The sequence below is a fragment of the Pleurodeles waltl genome, chromosome 7, assembly GCF_031143425.1.
Source record: "Pleurodeles waltl isolate 20211129_DDA chromosome 7, aPleWal1.hap1.20221129, whole genome shotgun sequence".
NCBI lineage: Eukaryota > Metazoa > Chordata > Amphibia > Caudata > Salamandridae > Pleurodeles > Pleurodeles waltl.
Window position 1 is genome coordinate 1,068,085,010 of NC_090446.1, and position 13,247 is coordinate 1,068,098,256.

The window sequence follows — 13,247 nt, forward strand, 5'->3', positions numbered from 1 at the left end:
CCTTATGTCAATGGAGCCTCCAAGACCAGGAACAAGCAATGACCGTCCAGCACGCCTGACCAGATCTTCACACTACAGTGACGACAGGCCATGCCAGCGTGAATGGAATGTTTCATGCAGGACAATGAGAATGTAAATTTTTGATTGGGACTAACTGGGTGCCTGTATCAGGCCCGCACTCCATTGCAGTCGGCATGAACTTGTGACTTTCCCCAGGTCTGGCATGACCAAATAACTGTCAGTGGTGCTTTGCGTTCTAAGGTGCCATATCTTCCTAAAACTTCAGAGTTGCATATCTCCGTTTTACTGACTGGATATTTGTTGTTCTTGTATCATTTTATTTTTTTAAATTTACTTTTTCTAAGGTGGTTCGGGATTGTTCTTCTAATGTGCTTTCACTTTATTACTGTTTGTGTGCTGCAAAAATACTTTATACGCTGCCACTAAGTTAAGCCTGACAGCTGTGTCCCAAGCTAGCAAAGGGTTAAGCAGAGGTAAGCGTGGTGACTTTTGTGGCTCACCCTGACAAGTTTGTGGTTGTTGCCACAGTGAGGCATCACCACCTCTCATTCAATAACCCACTTTCTTACAAACCCTAATTCCAATTCTTAACGCCAGCAATGTACTAATATTCAAGGTGCAGCTGAAGGTGTAGCACTTGTTCCACCTGAAAGGTTTTCTGCATACGAGGACCTTGTTACAACTACTTTGCAATGCCCTGCACCAATGACACCTTGTGATCAGTCACCTATTGCTAATGTAACAGGAACTACAGTTAATGTGGATTCTTCTTTTGATTGCGATTCTGTTTCTGTTTTACAGTAGATCAGTGATGTTATTTCTGAGTTTGTACTCAGAACTGCAGAATAATATGACAAAGTCTACAGGGGCTAATCAAAATACCAGAAGTTACAGTGTGGATAGAGACCTGTGGCTGTCATCCTCTACTCTGGTAACAGCTCAAGGTACTGGAACCTTACAGGATGTAGAGCTAGGGAGGGGCAAACTTAATTCTTCAAACACCAACATACCCTCTTCTAGTTGTAGTGTAGATATATCCCAGTTCGAACCCTCAGGTATTGGGCTCTCACTCTCCAACTCAGTGGGAGGCTCCTCTGACCTCTTGATGCTACATTTGCTTACTCTGATGCAGACTGCCTTCCAAAGAATGTTAAAAGCTTTAGTCTTAAAAACTTTACAAAATGAAAAACAGATTCAATTGTTGGAAGGTCTTGTGCTAGAATATGAAGTAGAGTGTCATAATGAAGGATGAGAATAAAATGGGATATTATGGGTATAGACATTGGGTTGGTCCCATCAAATATCTTTACATCCTGCTGTCCCAGTTTAATCTACAAGCATGGTGAAGCTTATGAAGAAAGGATACTTTCAGGATTTAGTCTAGTCCAAAGATCAGTAAAGAGAAGGGGGACCCTCCCCACTCAGGGAGGAGGTAGATAACTAACCCAGGTTTCTTAGAAATAAGTTGTTTGCTTGGAAAAGAACAGGGAGCTAAGGCAAGTAAGACCAGTGTGAGAGAAAGGGAAGATCTTACCCCTAAAAAAGAAGGTAAACACCTGGGAAGACCACATTGAAAATTGGGTATCCCTTCTAGAGGAGCCCCTCATCCCAGTCCTTCACTACACGGAGGAAAGATGACCAACTGCCTAGAAGGTGGGAGGAAGAGATCCCAAAGGGTATTGCATTTAAAACTTCAAACCACATCAAAAAAGAAGCACATCTAACCTTAATTCAGATGATTCCATCATTAAAGGAGATCTGTTCAGCTGAGCTATGTATCCTGGGATTTAGTATGGTGAAAGGGCATTAAGTAAAATTTGTTGATTTTAGGTCAAAATTGACTATGGATATGGTTGTGAAGAAAAAGGTTGATTTTATGATACAATGCATAAAGCTTTGCGAGGGCCCTGAAAGCTTTGTATCTAAGCCAAACAAGAATGTGAGAGGGTCCGAAACTTTCTTCATCCATAATCATGGAGGGTTATCCTCTACTCAAGTTGAACACCCCCCCCTCTGCACTTTGGAGTCAACCGAATGAGCAGGACCTAAAAAAGAGTGGAATGAATGGTGTGAACCTGGGGACCCAATGAACCAAATAATTACTGTGTCATTTAAAAAAGATTTGATAGTGTAAATCAATATATTCATGATCAAGTGCCCCCGCAAGACAGTTATATCCATGAACAAGGCAATCTGCAGAGATACAAAAAATGAAAGGTCCAATTTCTATTAAGACAATGAGCATCACTCTTCCTTAAAGATCTTAAGACTGAAACATACATGGGTTTCATGCTCTTTTCTCATCAGCAATGTTTAGTTTAATTCAGATCTACTATTCGAAACGTATTTTTCAAAAATCTTGGTTGCTGGATTGCAGTTTGGTTCCATGGAGGATTTCAAGGTGATAGATTTCGGGCTAAGCAACCACCGGACTATGAAGATAGCTCTTTCTGACCTGTATTCTAAGTGTGATATAGCACATCTCAGTCTTTACGTACTCTATAGCCATAGGCTAAATGAGAATATTACAGACGAAAGCCTTAAAGAACTTTCAAAGATTAAAACAGATTTTAACCTGATGGATAAGAGAGCCCATGACGTACAGTGGTAGGAGTCATTGGTCCAACAGGTACCAACCTGTACTAACATCTCTGAGGGCTAATTACAGACCTACAGCGGGAGTACGGTGGAAATTGGGCAAGAAAATGTTTGCCGGGGGAGGGGAGTTTGATGAGGAACAGTGACTAGCCTCGAGGGATGTGAACGAAATGTGTAGATTACTAATTCAACATGAGGGTGAAATTGTGTTTAGTGAGCTCGGAGCCTTCAGAAGCATATATAGACAGTTACAGGGCAATAAAAAAACAACTAACGTAGTCCCAAGGTGTCAGGTAGTGCTGAAAATAATAAGATGAAGACTTCAAGTATATGTGGACCAGATAACTAGTCATCGATAGTGTACAAGGCTGATTACCTATGGTGGGGGCTGCTATTGTTAGCCCTTTTTGCGGTCTCACCTGCTAACAGTGCAGAAGTGTTGTTACTGCAAGGGGTATTCTTTACAGTAGAGGGCATCATTGTCATTTTGCGGCTTTCTAAATGGCCAGCGAATGCAAGGCATCTATTCCTTTTCTTTCTGTAAAGCATGGACTAGGCACAGATTGATTAATTTTAAATTAGTGTCCTCCCACTGCTCAAGTCGTGATTTAAGTAATATTACATTCATTTTTTTTTCTTTTCATTTGCAGATCCAACTCAGATCGGCAAAGAAAGAAAGAAAAAAAAGGAACTCACCCTCCCCCCGATGTCTCATGGGCTTTTTTTTTCCTTATTTAGCTGTGCTGCACAGGAATAGGGGGGGCAGGAGACTTAATCAGCATGGCTGAAAACTAGGAACAAAGCCAATAGGTCTCAAAGGCGAGACTTATTGGCTTTGCCAATGCTTGTTTTACATGGTTGTCAGTAACAGGGTCAATCCCCGAGTCATGGAAGGGGTCAATCATAAAGCCAATTCATAAAATAAGCTCAGGTTCTGACTCTGGTTAATATAGGTGATTACTATTACTCCTGAACATATCCTTTAAGATTTAGGCTCAAACTCTGTTGAGACAATGCGAGGCATACTCTTTTGGAGCACAAATTATACCAGTTGAGCAAGGGAGCTTCAGACAAAACAATTTTACAATGGCTCAATTATTTGCCGTATGCGGAGAGGCCAGCAGGTCGATGTACACAGTTGGTTAGTAAACTTTGTTGCTGATTTGTTGCCTTCCAGGCAGCTTTTGACTAGACAGACCGAGGTATCCTTTGGGAGAATCTTTGTAAATGGAGCATTAAAAAACTGCATACAAACTACCGGGGACAGGCAGAGCTAAATGGAACCAGTGCATTATGCATAAAAAAAGAAGAAGACCTGGAAAAAACAGTCAAGGGTCAGGCTGTGTGTCAGCCCACCTTCTTTTCAGCTTATTCATTTTTGACCTGCTAAACGTCTTGAAAAATACAAACTATATCTCACCGAAAATAGGGGCATCATACATTAGCTGTCATAGGGTTGCTACTGATCTGGTAGTAATGCTTTTTTTTTTTTTTTCTAGAGAACTGCAGCACAAAGACGCTTTAGGATCTGCCATAAAATGCAATAAGCCAGGCCACAAGGCAGGAACTGGGTTTTGACTCCTGGTCTCTGCAGACATGTTCATGAGCCCTGCATTTTTTTTCCTGTACTATTTGCCCGAGCAGTGAAAAGACAAGACAAAAAAAAAAACATTTTCCATTCTTATGCTGCAGGATCTGTTGACTCGATCAGCACAACCTTTGAATTTCTCCAAAAATTAACTGCAAACTGAAAGTTAGGTACAGACATCTTAACGACTGATAGTAGTCTAACCCTTAAAAAATAAAACAAAAAAATAAAAGAAAAACATGCTCTGAAAGATGGGGTTAAAGAGAATACTATCCTTCTAGACTGACTATATCCAGAGAAGGGACAGTCAATCGAAATTACAAGTACTAGTCTTGGAGATGCCAGGACCTTTCTTTATACGTATGGCATACCTGACAGAAGGGTAAGGAGTATAATTTTGCAATTCTCAATATGTGTGGATTAAAGCTACAGAATTTCTAGCTTCGGAAAAAAGAGTTGCCAAAATCCTTGGGTATTGCCTGTGTGAATTTAAACTGAAATAATATCAGTGGTACATCTCCTCCTGGACTGTCCACCTTTTATGGATGAGAGGAAGGAAGCATGGGATTAAAGGACAAAATAATGCACAAGTCACTTTATATTTGCTGAAGCACTCTGACTTCTTAATAACTAATGCAAACAACATTAAATTCATTCAGGCCAGTTCGTTTTACTAAGAAGTCCTTTTGCTCAAACTTCATGGTTTATTCAGAAATGTTGTAGTGTTTTTAATATCTGTTGACAACCGTGTAAAAAGGATATAAAGGGTTTTTACTTTTGTATATTGCTCTTAATTTTGTGTTTGAATAATGTGGCTTTTGCTCTTTTCCAACATGGTTGTATTTCTAGCTAAATTAATTCATGGAAATAAAGAAGTTGATTGAGAATCACAGAAGGAATTTATCAGAGAATTGTCAAAAGGGTTTTAGTCTTCAAATAAGTTTGGAAAAACAAGTTCTAAAGTGTGTTGGATTGAAATGTGCAGCAGCTGCTTCATGTTGTCACACTTATTTCCCCTTTTTAAGGGGAAGCCTGCCAGGCAGCACAGAGGTCTGTTTTGCTAAAGACATCTTGAGGACATTCAGAAAGCTGACCTAGGAATGCAGGCCACTTGTATCTTACCATTGGCATTGTAATTTGTAGCTGACATTTTATGGCTGTCTATTTGCTGGCTTTATTTGCTTTTGGCTGTCCATCTTCAATTCGTCCCTCCCATTGCCCAAACCTTGATTACTGTATTCTTCCATTTACTTGTTTTCTATAAGCAGCCCTTTAAATCTTGTTCCACGCTGATGAATTGGGGTGACAAATAAAGGAGGGTTCAAACATGGGTTCACCAAGGTGATCCACTAATTTGGGAGACACTGGGTGAGCAACACCACTGTCATGAGGAGAAATTGTCTGCCTTTTCTCCGGAGGTCCATACATAGCAGGATCTGCAGATCCATCCAAGTTGTCTGTGTCATAGAAAACACCATCATCATAGTCATCAATGCCTCTTAAATGGACTATATAAATAGGGGAAGAAGGGGGCCCGATTTAGGAACCTCTCAGGTTGATGACCAAATTTTATTGAAACGCCTTTAGAGGACCCAGAGAGGGTTGCTGCACGTTTATTGCCCTCTGTGGAAGTAACTTCATTGGGGGAAGCAAACAGTTTACAAATAGAGGTTTCTAAATTCTTAGAAATGTCCACCATGAAGACTGAGACAAGCTGCTGGATGGAATCCTTAATAAAAGACTTTAAATTGTATTTAAATATTTGAGACTCTTCCTCCTGAGACATACTGAATAACAATAATGAGCTTAAAACAATAACAATTTAAACTGTAATGTTAATAAACTGTAATCTTATTGTGGATCCAAATTTAGTAAATAATGTGTTAAATTCCCTTAAGAAAAGAAGGGGTGCGGCTATGCATAAGAGGGCGTGGAGATTGCAAAATTTGGGCAGGTAATCGGTGCAAACACTCTGACTGCATATGAGGAGCGAGGGCGGGATGAAAGAGAAACCATGCCAGGGGCAAGCTCAAAAGTGAAAGGCTACGGGTCAGGAGACACTGACCGGAGCAGAGAAACACCTGAAAGATGCCAGACAACGGAGGCAAAACAGGGGTTGGGAAAACTACTCTGAGACACCCCAGGAAATACAGCTGCTCTAAGCATCTTGTAACGGCAGACTGAAGACCGTTACAAGGTGCGCACTGAAAGAAAGCAATGGAGCATGCAAAGCTGATCGAAAGAAGCAGCTGAACAAAATCTTCACACAAACAGTAAGCATAGTTGTAGCATAAACCATAAATATGTACTCAGCAGAAAATGTTTGAAAGGGAAAATTAAAAGTACTTATCTTGACTGCGAGCAGCATGAAAAGAGGACTTATTGTTCGCAGTCAACGTAATTATTGAGTTATTAAACGTCCTATTGGCTGTTCCCATTACGATGTTATATATAGTAGTTCTGGTGCTTGTTTTTCTGCAAAAAGTAGTTCTTGCTTGGCTGCTACATAAATGAAGCAAGAAAAGACTGCATAATACGAGCCTCAAGTATGTAATACAATTTCAAATGTTGAGTTCCCCCTGTGACACTGACCGCCAACAGGGCGGAAATATACAACACCAGACAAATTGTCCAAAAGCATTTAAATGTGGTGTTTACTTCTAAAGCACGTATGTCAAACTTTCAAATCTCCTGCTGGTCTACTAAAAAGATACCGACAGGAAAACGAGTTGACCTTCCCAGCAACAAAACAGTCATGAGCTTACTGCTACCTTAAATACTACAAATGAAAAAAAGATGAAACAAAACAAAACTTCACAGTCATAAACTATAGTAAACCTGTTTACAAAATAAATGTTTAAAGAGAACACTGTATGACGGCTATTGAAATAGTGAACACGGCTTATGCTGAAGTTTGTGTTCATGCTCTCCCCGATGAAGTAGTCTCATCTCCCAAAACAGACACAATAGAAGCAATAATATTCTGTTATCTCCTCTTAATGTGGGATATTCTCTTTGTTCAGTAAATTCACTGAATCGTGGTTTCAGAAGACGATCAATAGGTTCATAATAATATCCTGGCAGGTGAACCTGGAGTCAACCACTAGTGAGTCTTCGGGGCGTTTTTATATGTGGATCTATTTGTGAAAAAGCATCCCTTTGGGTGGAGAACGGAGCACTTAGAAAGAAAAGTAGAACAAGCAGACAGCATATAAAACATTTCCGCACTTCTTTAAAGGGCAGTTAAGAAGAATTGTAGTGTCTCGGTAAAAAGCGGGTGCTACAGTCTGGATACAAGAGGATTTATGGAACGCCTAGATTAGAGTACTAGGAGTGTCGGGGTGTTTACAGGAGAGCCCAGAAACTGTCAAACTGGGCATGATGGCACAGTTCTCCTTGACTGACGAAGACTTTGACTCTACATACAGCAAATGGATCATAGGGTCTACCAGCAAACGAAAACATTAGAAACAACGTCCCCAAAAACACACACCATAACATTAAAACCCACTTTAAAAATCCTGCGCTTCCGGCCTCCTCCAATTACTTTCAACACGGCGTTCAGCAGACATGCGGCGCAAACTCTTCCTTAAAAACAATTGTAATACGAAAATAATACAAACCGCTAAAATGTTAGAACACATAAAACGAGAACTACGGTGGCGCGACATCACTGAAAAGTTACGTAAAATAGCCACTCTAACGGGGCTCTCTGATTTAGTTATGTATTACAATTGTGCTATCTAGGTTTAAACTCCGCCCCGCACCTGCCTAAAACGATAAATGCAACTGACCATGTGTAATAGAATAACACAGACCTGCAGACAGCGTGATAAGGCAGACCAGCACAACCAAGAGCTCCATGGCTCGTAGATCCCCAACTAATCATATGACTACAGCCAGAAGTGTCATCAGACTCCGCTCAGCCGGTGATCACCTGACTAGGGTCCTTGTGAGACACGTGCCTCGCAGCGTGCCAAGCCTCTCTCTCGCAGTCCTCTGAACCGGATCATTTCATCCAAACACAATGACCATATTGAAATGGAATGGAACTGAGTCCTAAGAAATAAAACCTTAGAAATTAAACAACCTAACCATTTTCTCAAGTAAAAGTACAGCAAATTTTCGCTGGAAAATGTTTAATGTTTTAGATTGTAAACTCGCTGTAATATTTGTATATACTACTTAAGAAAGACGATGTTGGATTACATTTAGGACATTAACGTCACCTTAAAATAACTTGATTTGAACGGCAACTTTGCATGCGTTCCTGTACACGTCATTCAAAGTAGTAATTATTCAATATTAGTAATAATAATATAGTCGCTCAATCCTTAGTCTTTTGTTTGTTTCCATGACCAAGGGTTATGGGGCTTCGAATCGCGTGTACAAACCCTTTCTATAAGTGTGGCTGAAAACGTATGTGACTAAATGTTGGTATAGAGAAGCATTAGAAAGAATTTGACGACATCCACGGACAAAAAAAAACTTTAATAGACAAATAGCGTACTTCTTGTGTTTCTGAGAGACAAACCATAGAGCGAGTGAGTGCTTTGCAAGAAAAAACACAAGTTAGACTAACTCTAGGATTCGAGTCAAGTTTCATGGTTCGAAGATTAACAGTCGCATGCTCTAAGCCGCGTTTATTCCTTACTGCAGACTGATGAGGAGCGCGTAAAGCCAAGGCTGTTGCCGTTCTTCAAAACATTTGGCACGGGACGTCACTGCGTCACGTGGCTTTGTCTGTTCTGTTAATAAAATGACAAGATGTTTTGAAGAAAAAAACGCATGCGCGGCGATTGGCTAAATTTTCGTCTTTCTTCCATGTCGCTGGTAGAACTGGCACGGGGAGCTAGCAGCGCTTTACCCTGCGCCCCTCAGCATGTCCGTGCCGGGAGGGGGCTCTCTCCGTCTTCGGCTTTTTTTCGATTATCCTCCTCCCAGTACCCCCGAGAGCTGCCAGTGCTGGCTGCTGCTAGACCTGAGCAGGTGCCGCTTGGTAACTGACCTCAGCAGCCTGATCCGTGCCCGCTTCGGCTTCAGCAAACGCTCCCGTCTCAGCCTCTACCTACAGGAGTGTCTCCTGCCCCCATGCGAGGCCATCGGAGTGGTACGTGATAATGACTGTATTAGGTAAGTTACGGCCAACTAAACAGGCTCGCAGTTTAGGGCATTCATACTCGGAAAATGGGGACGCTCACTCTTTTAGGAGCATACCGTGCAAGGAAATACAGGGGCTGCCTAATGTGCAGAGAAGCAACGATCGCATGAGGAATGATGTCCAAGTGTAAACCACCTGCGTCAGCTAATGTGCATGTGTGAAAGCAGTGCTGAAGTGGGCTGCTACAAGTTAGGGAAAAAACTACTATGACTGCTGTTAGCGCGTCATTCCTTATTAACATAATTTATAAGGGGACGCGTTGTAGGTCTTTTGACTGCGCTTCGAGTAGCTCCCACCATGTAACCCTGTACCAATGGAAATCAATAGCAGTAACAATCCATAACATAAATAATGGGAGTCAGTCATTTGCACACACCATGACCTCTTGGTCATGAATAACCACACCTTTATGTTAAAGTTAGAATGTTTATTTCCCTTTATTAACAATACTAATGCCATGTAACTTAGTCTTAAAATCAAATGGTAAGCATACAGAAACCATACTGGCTGACCAAATCTCCTACACAATTACAATTTAATCGAAGTTTGGACCACTACACATTCTAAGGTTACAGTACAAATTAATAGCAAGAATAACTGTACAAACGAAGCAGCGTACATTTAGAATCAGCTAAGAAGAGACATCAACTGCTATTACATGTAGCGAACATCATCAGTGAGTACCCTAACTAATCTTCTGATTAGAATAGTATGTTTGGACTTCATGCAAAACAATTTAGTCAACACACATTTGGAAAATATCTAACTAGGGCTATATCACAATTAGTGGTTGGTACCTAGGAAAAAAAGCAAATAGACATAATAATCAGTAACACTTATACCTTGCCTCAGTATGGTTCAGCAAGCTGTGATAGTCTTCGTCAATTAGACATCAGTTCGGTCAGCAAGGCATCAGAGTTCAGCTCTAAAAGTTCAAGAAAGCAAAGTCTCTTCATGCAGTTCGGAAAAGAATAATATCTAAACACTCAAGACAATTAAGACGAATATTGCGGAATGGCCTCTCTAGATAGTTTGAAAGAATAGAGCTAATAGCGTATCTTCTCTCCTTGCGGTCTGGCTAAGTTAAGATTTCCTAAAACGTCTTCCCATGTTGTTATTGGTCAAAGAATCATATGTTTGCATTTAGTCCAATGAAAGTAGAACCCCCAAATCTCAGAATTTACTAGTACGCTGTTCACATGTCGATAGCTGGCTCCTCTTCTCATGTTCCTATTGTTTGGCTTGTCCAATATGAATATTGTTTCAGCTCATACTCCAGTCAGTTCATCCATTGTCTTCTCCTGGGAAGGTCATTCTTACACACACTACATTTTACATTGTATCCATAGCTAGTACAGCATATTCTAGCGAGCAGTTCTCATGAGAAAGAATTTCAGCTACGAGCATTTGGTCAGTACTGTGGAAAATCAGAATTTCATTCTCTAAGCAGCCATTGTATAAGTTGCCTAAGAAATGCAGTTTGACATCAGGCTGTGCAACTAGGCCCAAAACCTTGCTAAAATAAGGCCTGTGATTAATAAACCTAATACATGATACATAGCCCTCAACATGACATACTACTACATTAATCCAAACATTAGCTCAACATTTTAGATTAATAAGTAATTTAAAATGCGTGCATTTCTCTACGTTAATTCATTCTCTATGCAAATTCAACACTCACAATTCATGAATATTTATTAGTAAAATTTAGCATTACCAGTCCCTCCTCTGTTGACTAAATGTCATCACACTTAAATCTTTCCACACAAATGTTCTGCTTAAGCTAACATTTGTCATCTCTAATCCTTTTAATCTTCTTCCCTCTTTGAATTTGCCCTAAACAAATTTTCCCTTTTCATTTCTTCCCTCCTCTGATAATTTATAATTTTCTTTAATTTAATAATTCTACACAATTTACATGTTCCCCATGCTTCAATTTACGCAGATCACAATAATCAATATCCCTTGTATTATTTTCAATATTATCCCTTACCCAATGATGCAGAGCCAATTTCACACTGAAACAAATCATTTTCCAACTTTCTCCCAAACATGTGGTTCTTTCAAATCAGCACTTTTATTAGTCAGATTAGTAAGTAAGCTTCTAATTTCTTTGCTATTATCAGGAATATACAAGCAGCAATGCTTCGAATTGATCATTTTGTAAACTCCGCCATCTTTTGCTAAAAGAATGTCTAATGCAAGGCAGTTCTGAAGAGTCATAGTTACCGCAGCCATTTGTGTATACATTAGGATCATGGCTTCTGAAAAATTTCTCAACGTGTTATCCACAGTAGTAGACAACTTTCATATATTTATACAATTCAGAATAACTCCTTCTGAAAGAATCATTGCTCCAAATAGATCTCCCACTATACCAGAAGGAGACTCTGTTTTGTTTGATGTGATGTAACTCAGTCATTTTCGTTAATCTTTTCAAGTCATCAAGTTGGAATATCTTTGGGAAAACTATCCCCAAGTAACGTGCCATGCCATCCTCCTGGAAGATGGTAATAAGCGTTAGGTCCACGGATGTAATATATACCGGGAATCGCTGGATCCTGTCCATTCAGCAAAAATGTCCATTTACTCTGAAACAAAAACACATGTCTACATTCACTCGTTCCCACAAACAAAGTGTCAGTACTAGATTTAGGCCTATACACATAAAGCTTTCCTACATGTTGAGCATCTAAAGCTAATTTCCCTTGTGTTTTTATTTCACTAAAAGCATAATCATTTCTAAAAGTCCTTTTCTCTAAGCCCTTTTCTATTTTCTCCTTTAATGCCTTTCTCCTGTCATCTGCCTGATCTAAGAAGCTCTTTACTAATGGTGTAAGCAAGCATGTCAGGTTATTCTTGTGTGCATATACTGTGCCAAAAAGTAATGTAGGCTCAAAGAATCATCTCACTAATTCTATATTATTCTGCTTAGCTACTCTACTCAGGTACTTAATTATGGGGACAAACAAAAACACGACATCATGATTTGAATAGAAGTACTGAATGTACTCCTGTTTATAGAATCTTGTTAGTAACAGACTACAACTTATCCCATAAGTAAGGGGCAAACTACGATGGGTAACTCCTTTGACTGATGAAGGAATCTGCATGCATACATAACAATTCCTCGCATCCATCGTCCCAACATACTCACTCAATAAGCGATAGAAGGCATTAGAAGAAAGTTACCCTTGTTCATTATCTACGTGCAAATCCTTCTCATCTAACCTAGACTTCTCTGTCTCTCTTAGTGCTATAGTTGTCTCTCAAGCTGAAGTATGGTTGGCTTTTCTCTTGTCAAGAACAGTCATTCCCACAACCAATATACACATGTATTTATAGCACCTATTCTTCCTACCTTGCAGACTAATGTTATTCATGATCTGTAAAGAATCAGAAAGTAGAAGAGAAAAATAGTAACTATGCATCAAAAACAAAAAATCTTCAATCTTCTTTCAGCAGTTACTTACAGCTTTTAGTCTCGCTTCCAGGACCCTTTGTCAAAAATCGGGTTATCAGCTTGTCAAATCAGGTTATTTTGTCAAATCTGGTTTCAGAAGTCTTCTCCAGTTACTTTCAACAGTCTCTTTTCATTCTTTCTACGTTTTTTCAGCTTGTAATTTCAACAGTTTGGTTCATTAATTTCCTTCAAGTGCCCAAATATTGACCTATAATGTCTCGATCAAAACAAAAAGACAAACATTTTCTTTGCCATTCACTTGTTGTTGCATGCACCCTTACAGGACCAGCATACCTTGGACTTACTATTCTCTTTCTTTTCAACTTCCGATCTCCATTCAGTTCTCCTTCACTCAGGTCTTCTCTCCTTGTCGTATCTACTTCTTCCTCAATTGTTGTCACAACAGTTGCTTT

General features: G+C 39.8%; 2 protein-coding genes across 4 annotated transcripts in view; one reads left to right on the forward strand and one right to left on the reverse strand.

The window, feature by feature from the left end:
- Positions 1–8,956, reverse strand: part of SCPEP1 (serine carboxypeptidase 1) — a 196,165-nt gene extending 187,209 nt beyond the window's left edge. Inside the window, exon 1 of one of the 3 annotated variants that reach the window (XM_069200008.1) lies at positions 8,862–8,956. Coding sequence is in view for 2 of the 3 variants with exons in the window: in XM_069200006.1 (XP_069056107.1) it covers positions 8,002–8,071 (70 nt within the window). In the remaining variant the exon portion in view is untranslated. Of the gene's footprint in view, positions 1–8,001; positions 8,184–8,861 lie in introns of those variants that run through there. The other 2 variants (XM_069200007.1, XM_069200006.1) reach the window with 2 other exon arrangements.
- A 47-nt stretch (positions 8,957–9,003) lies between these two features.
- The window catches only part of COIL (coilin), a 74,602-nt gene continuing 70,358 nt past the window's right edge, over positions 9,004–13,247 (forward strand). Inside the window, exon 1 of the mRNA XM_069200009.1 lies at positions 9,004–9,340. Within this exon, the coding sequence (XP_069056110.1) occupies positions 9,090–9,340 (251 nt within the window). The 5' untranslated portion in view covers positions 9,004–9,089. The remainder of the gene's footprint in view (positions 9,341–13,247) is intronic.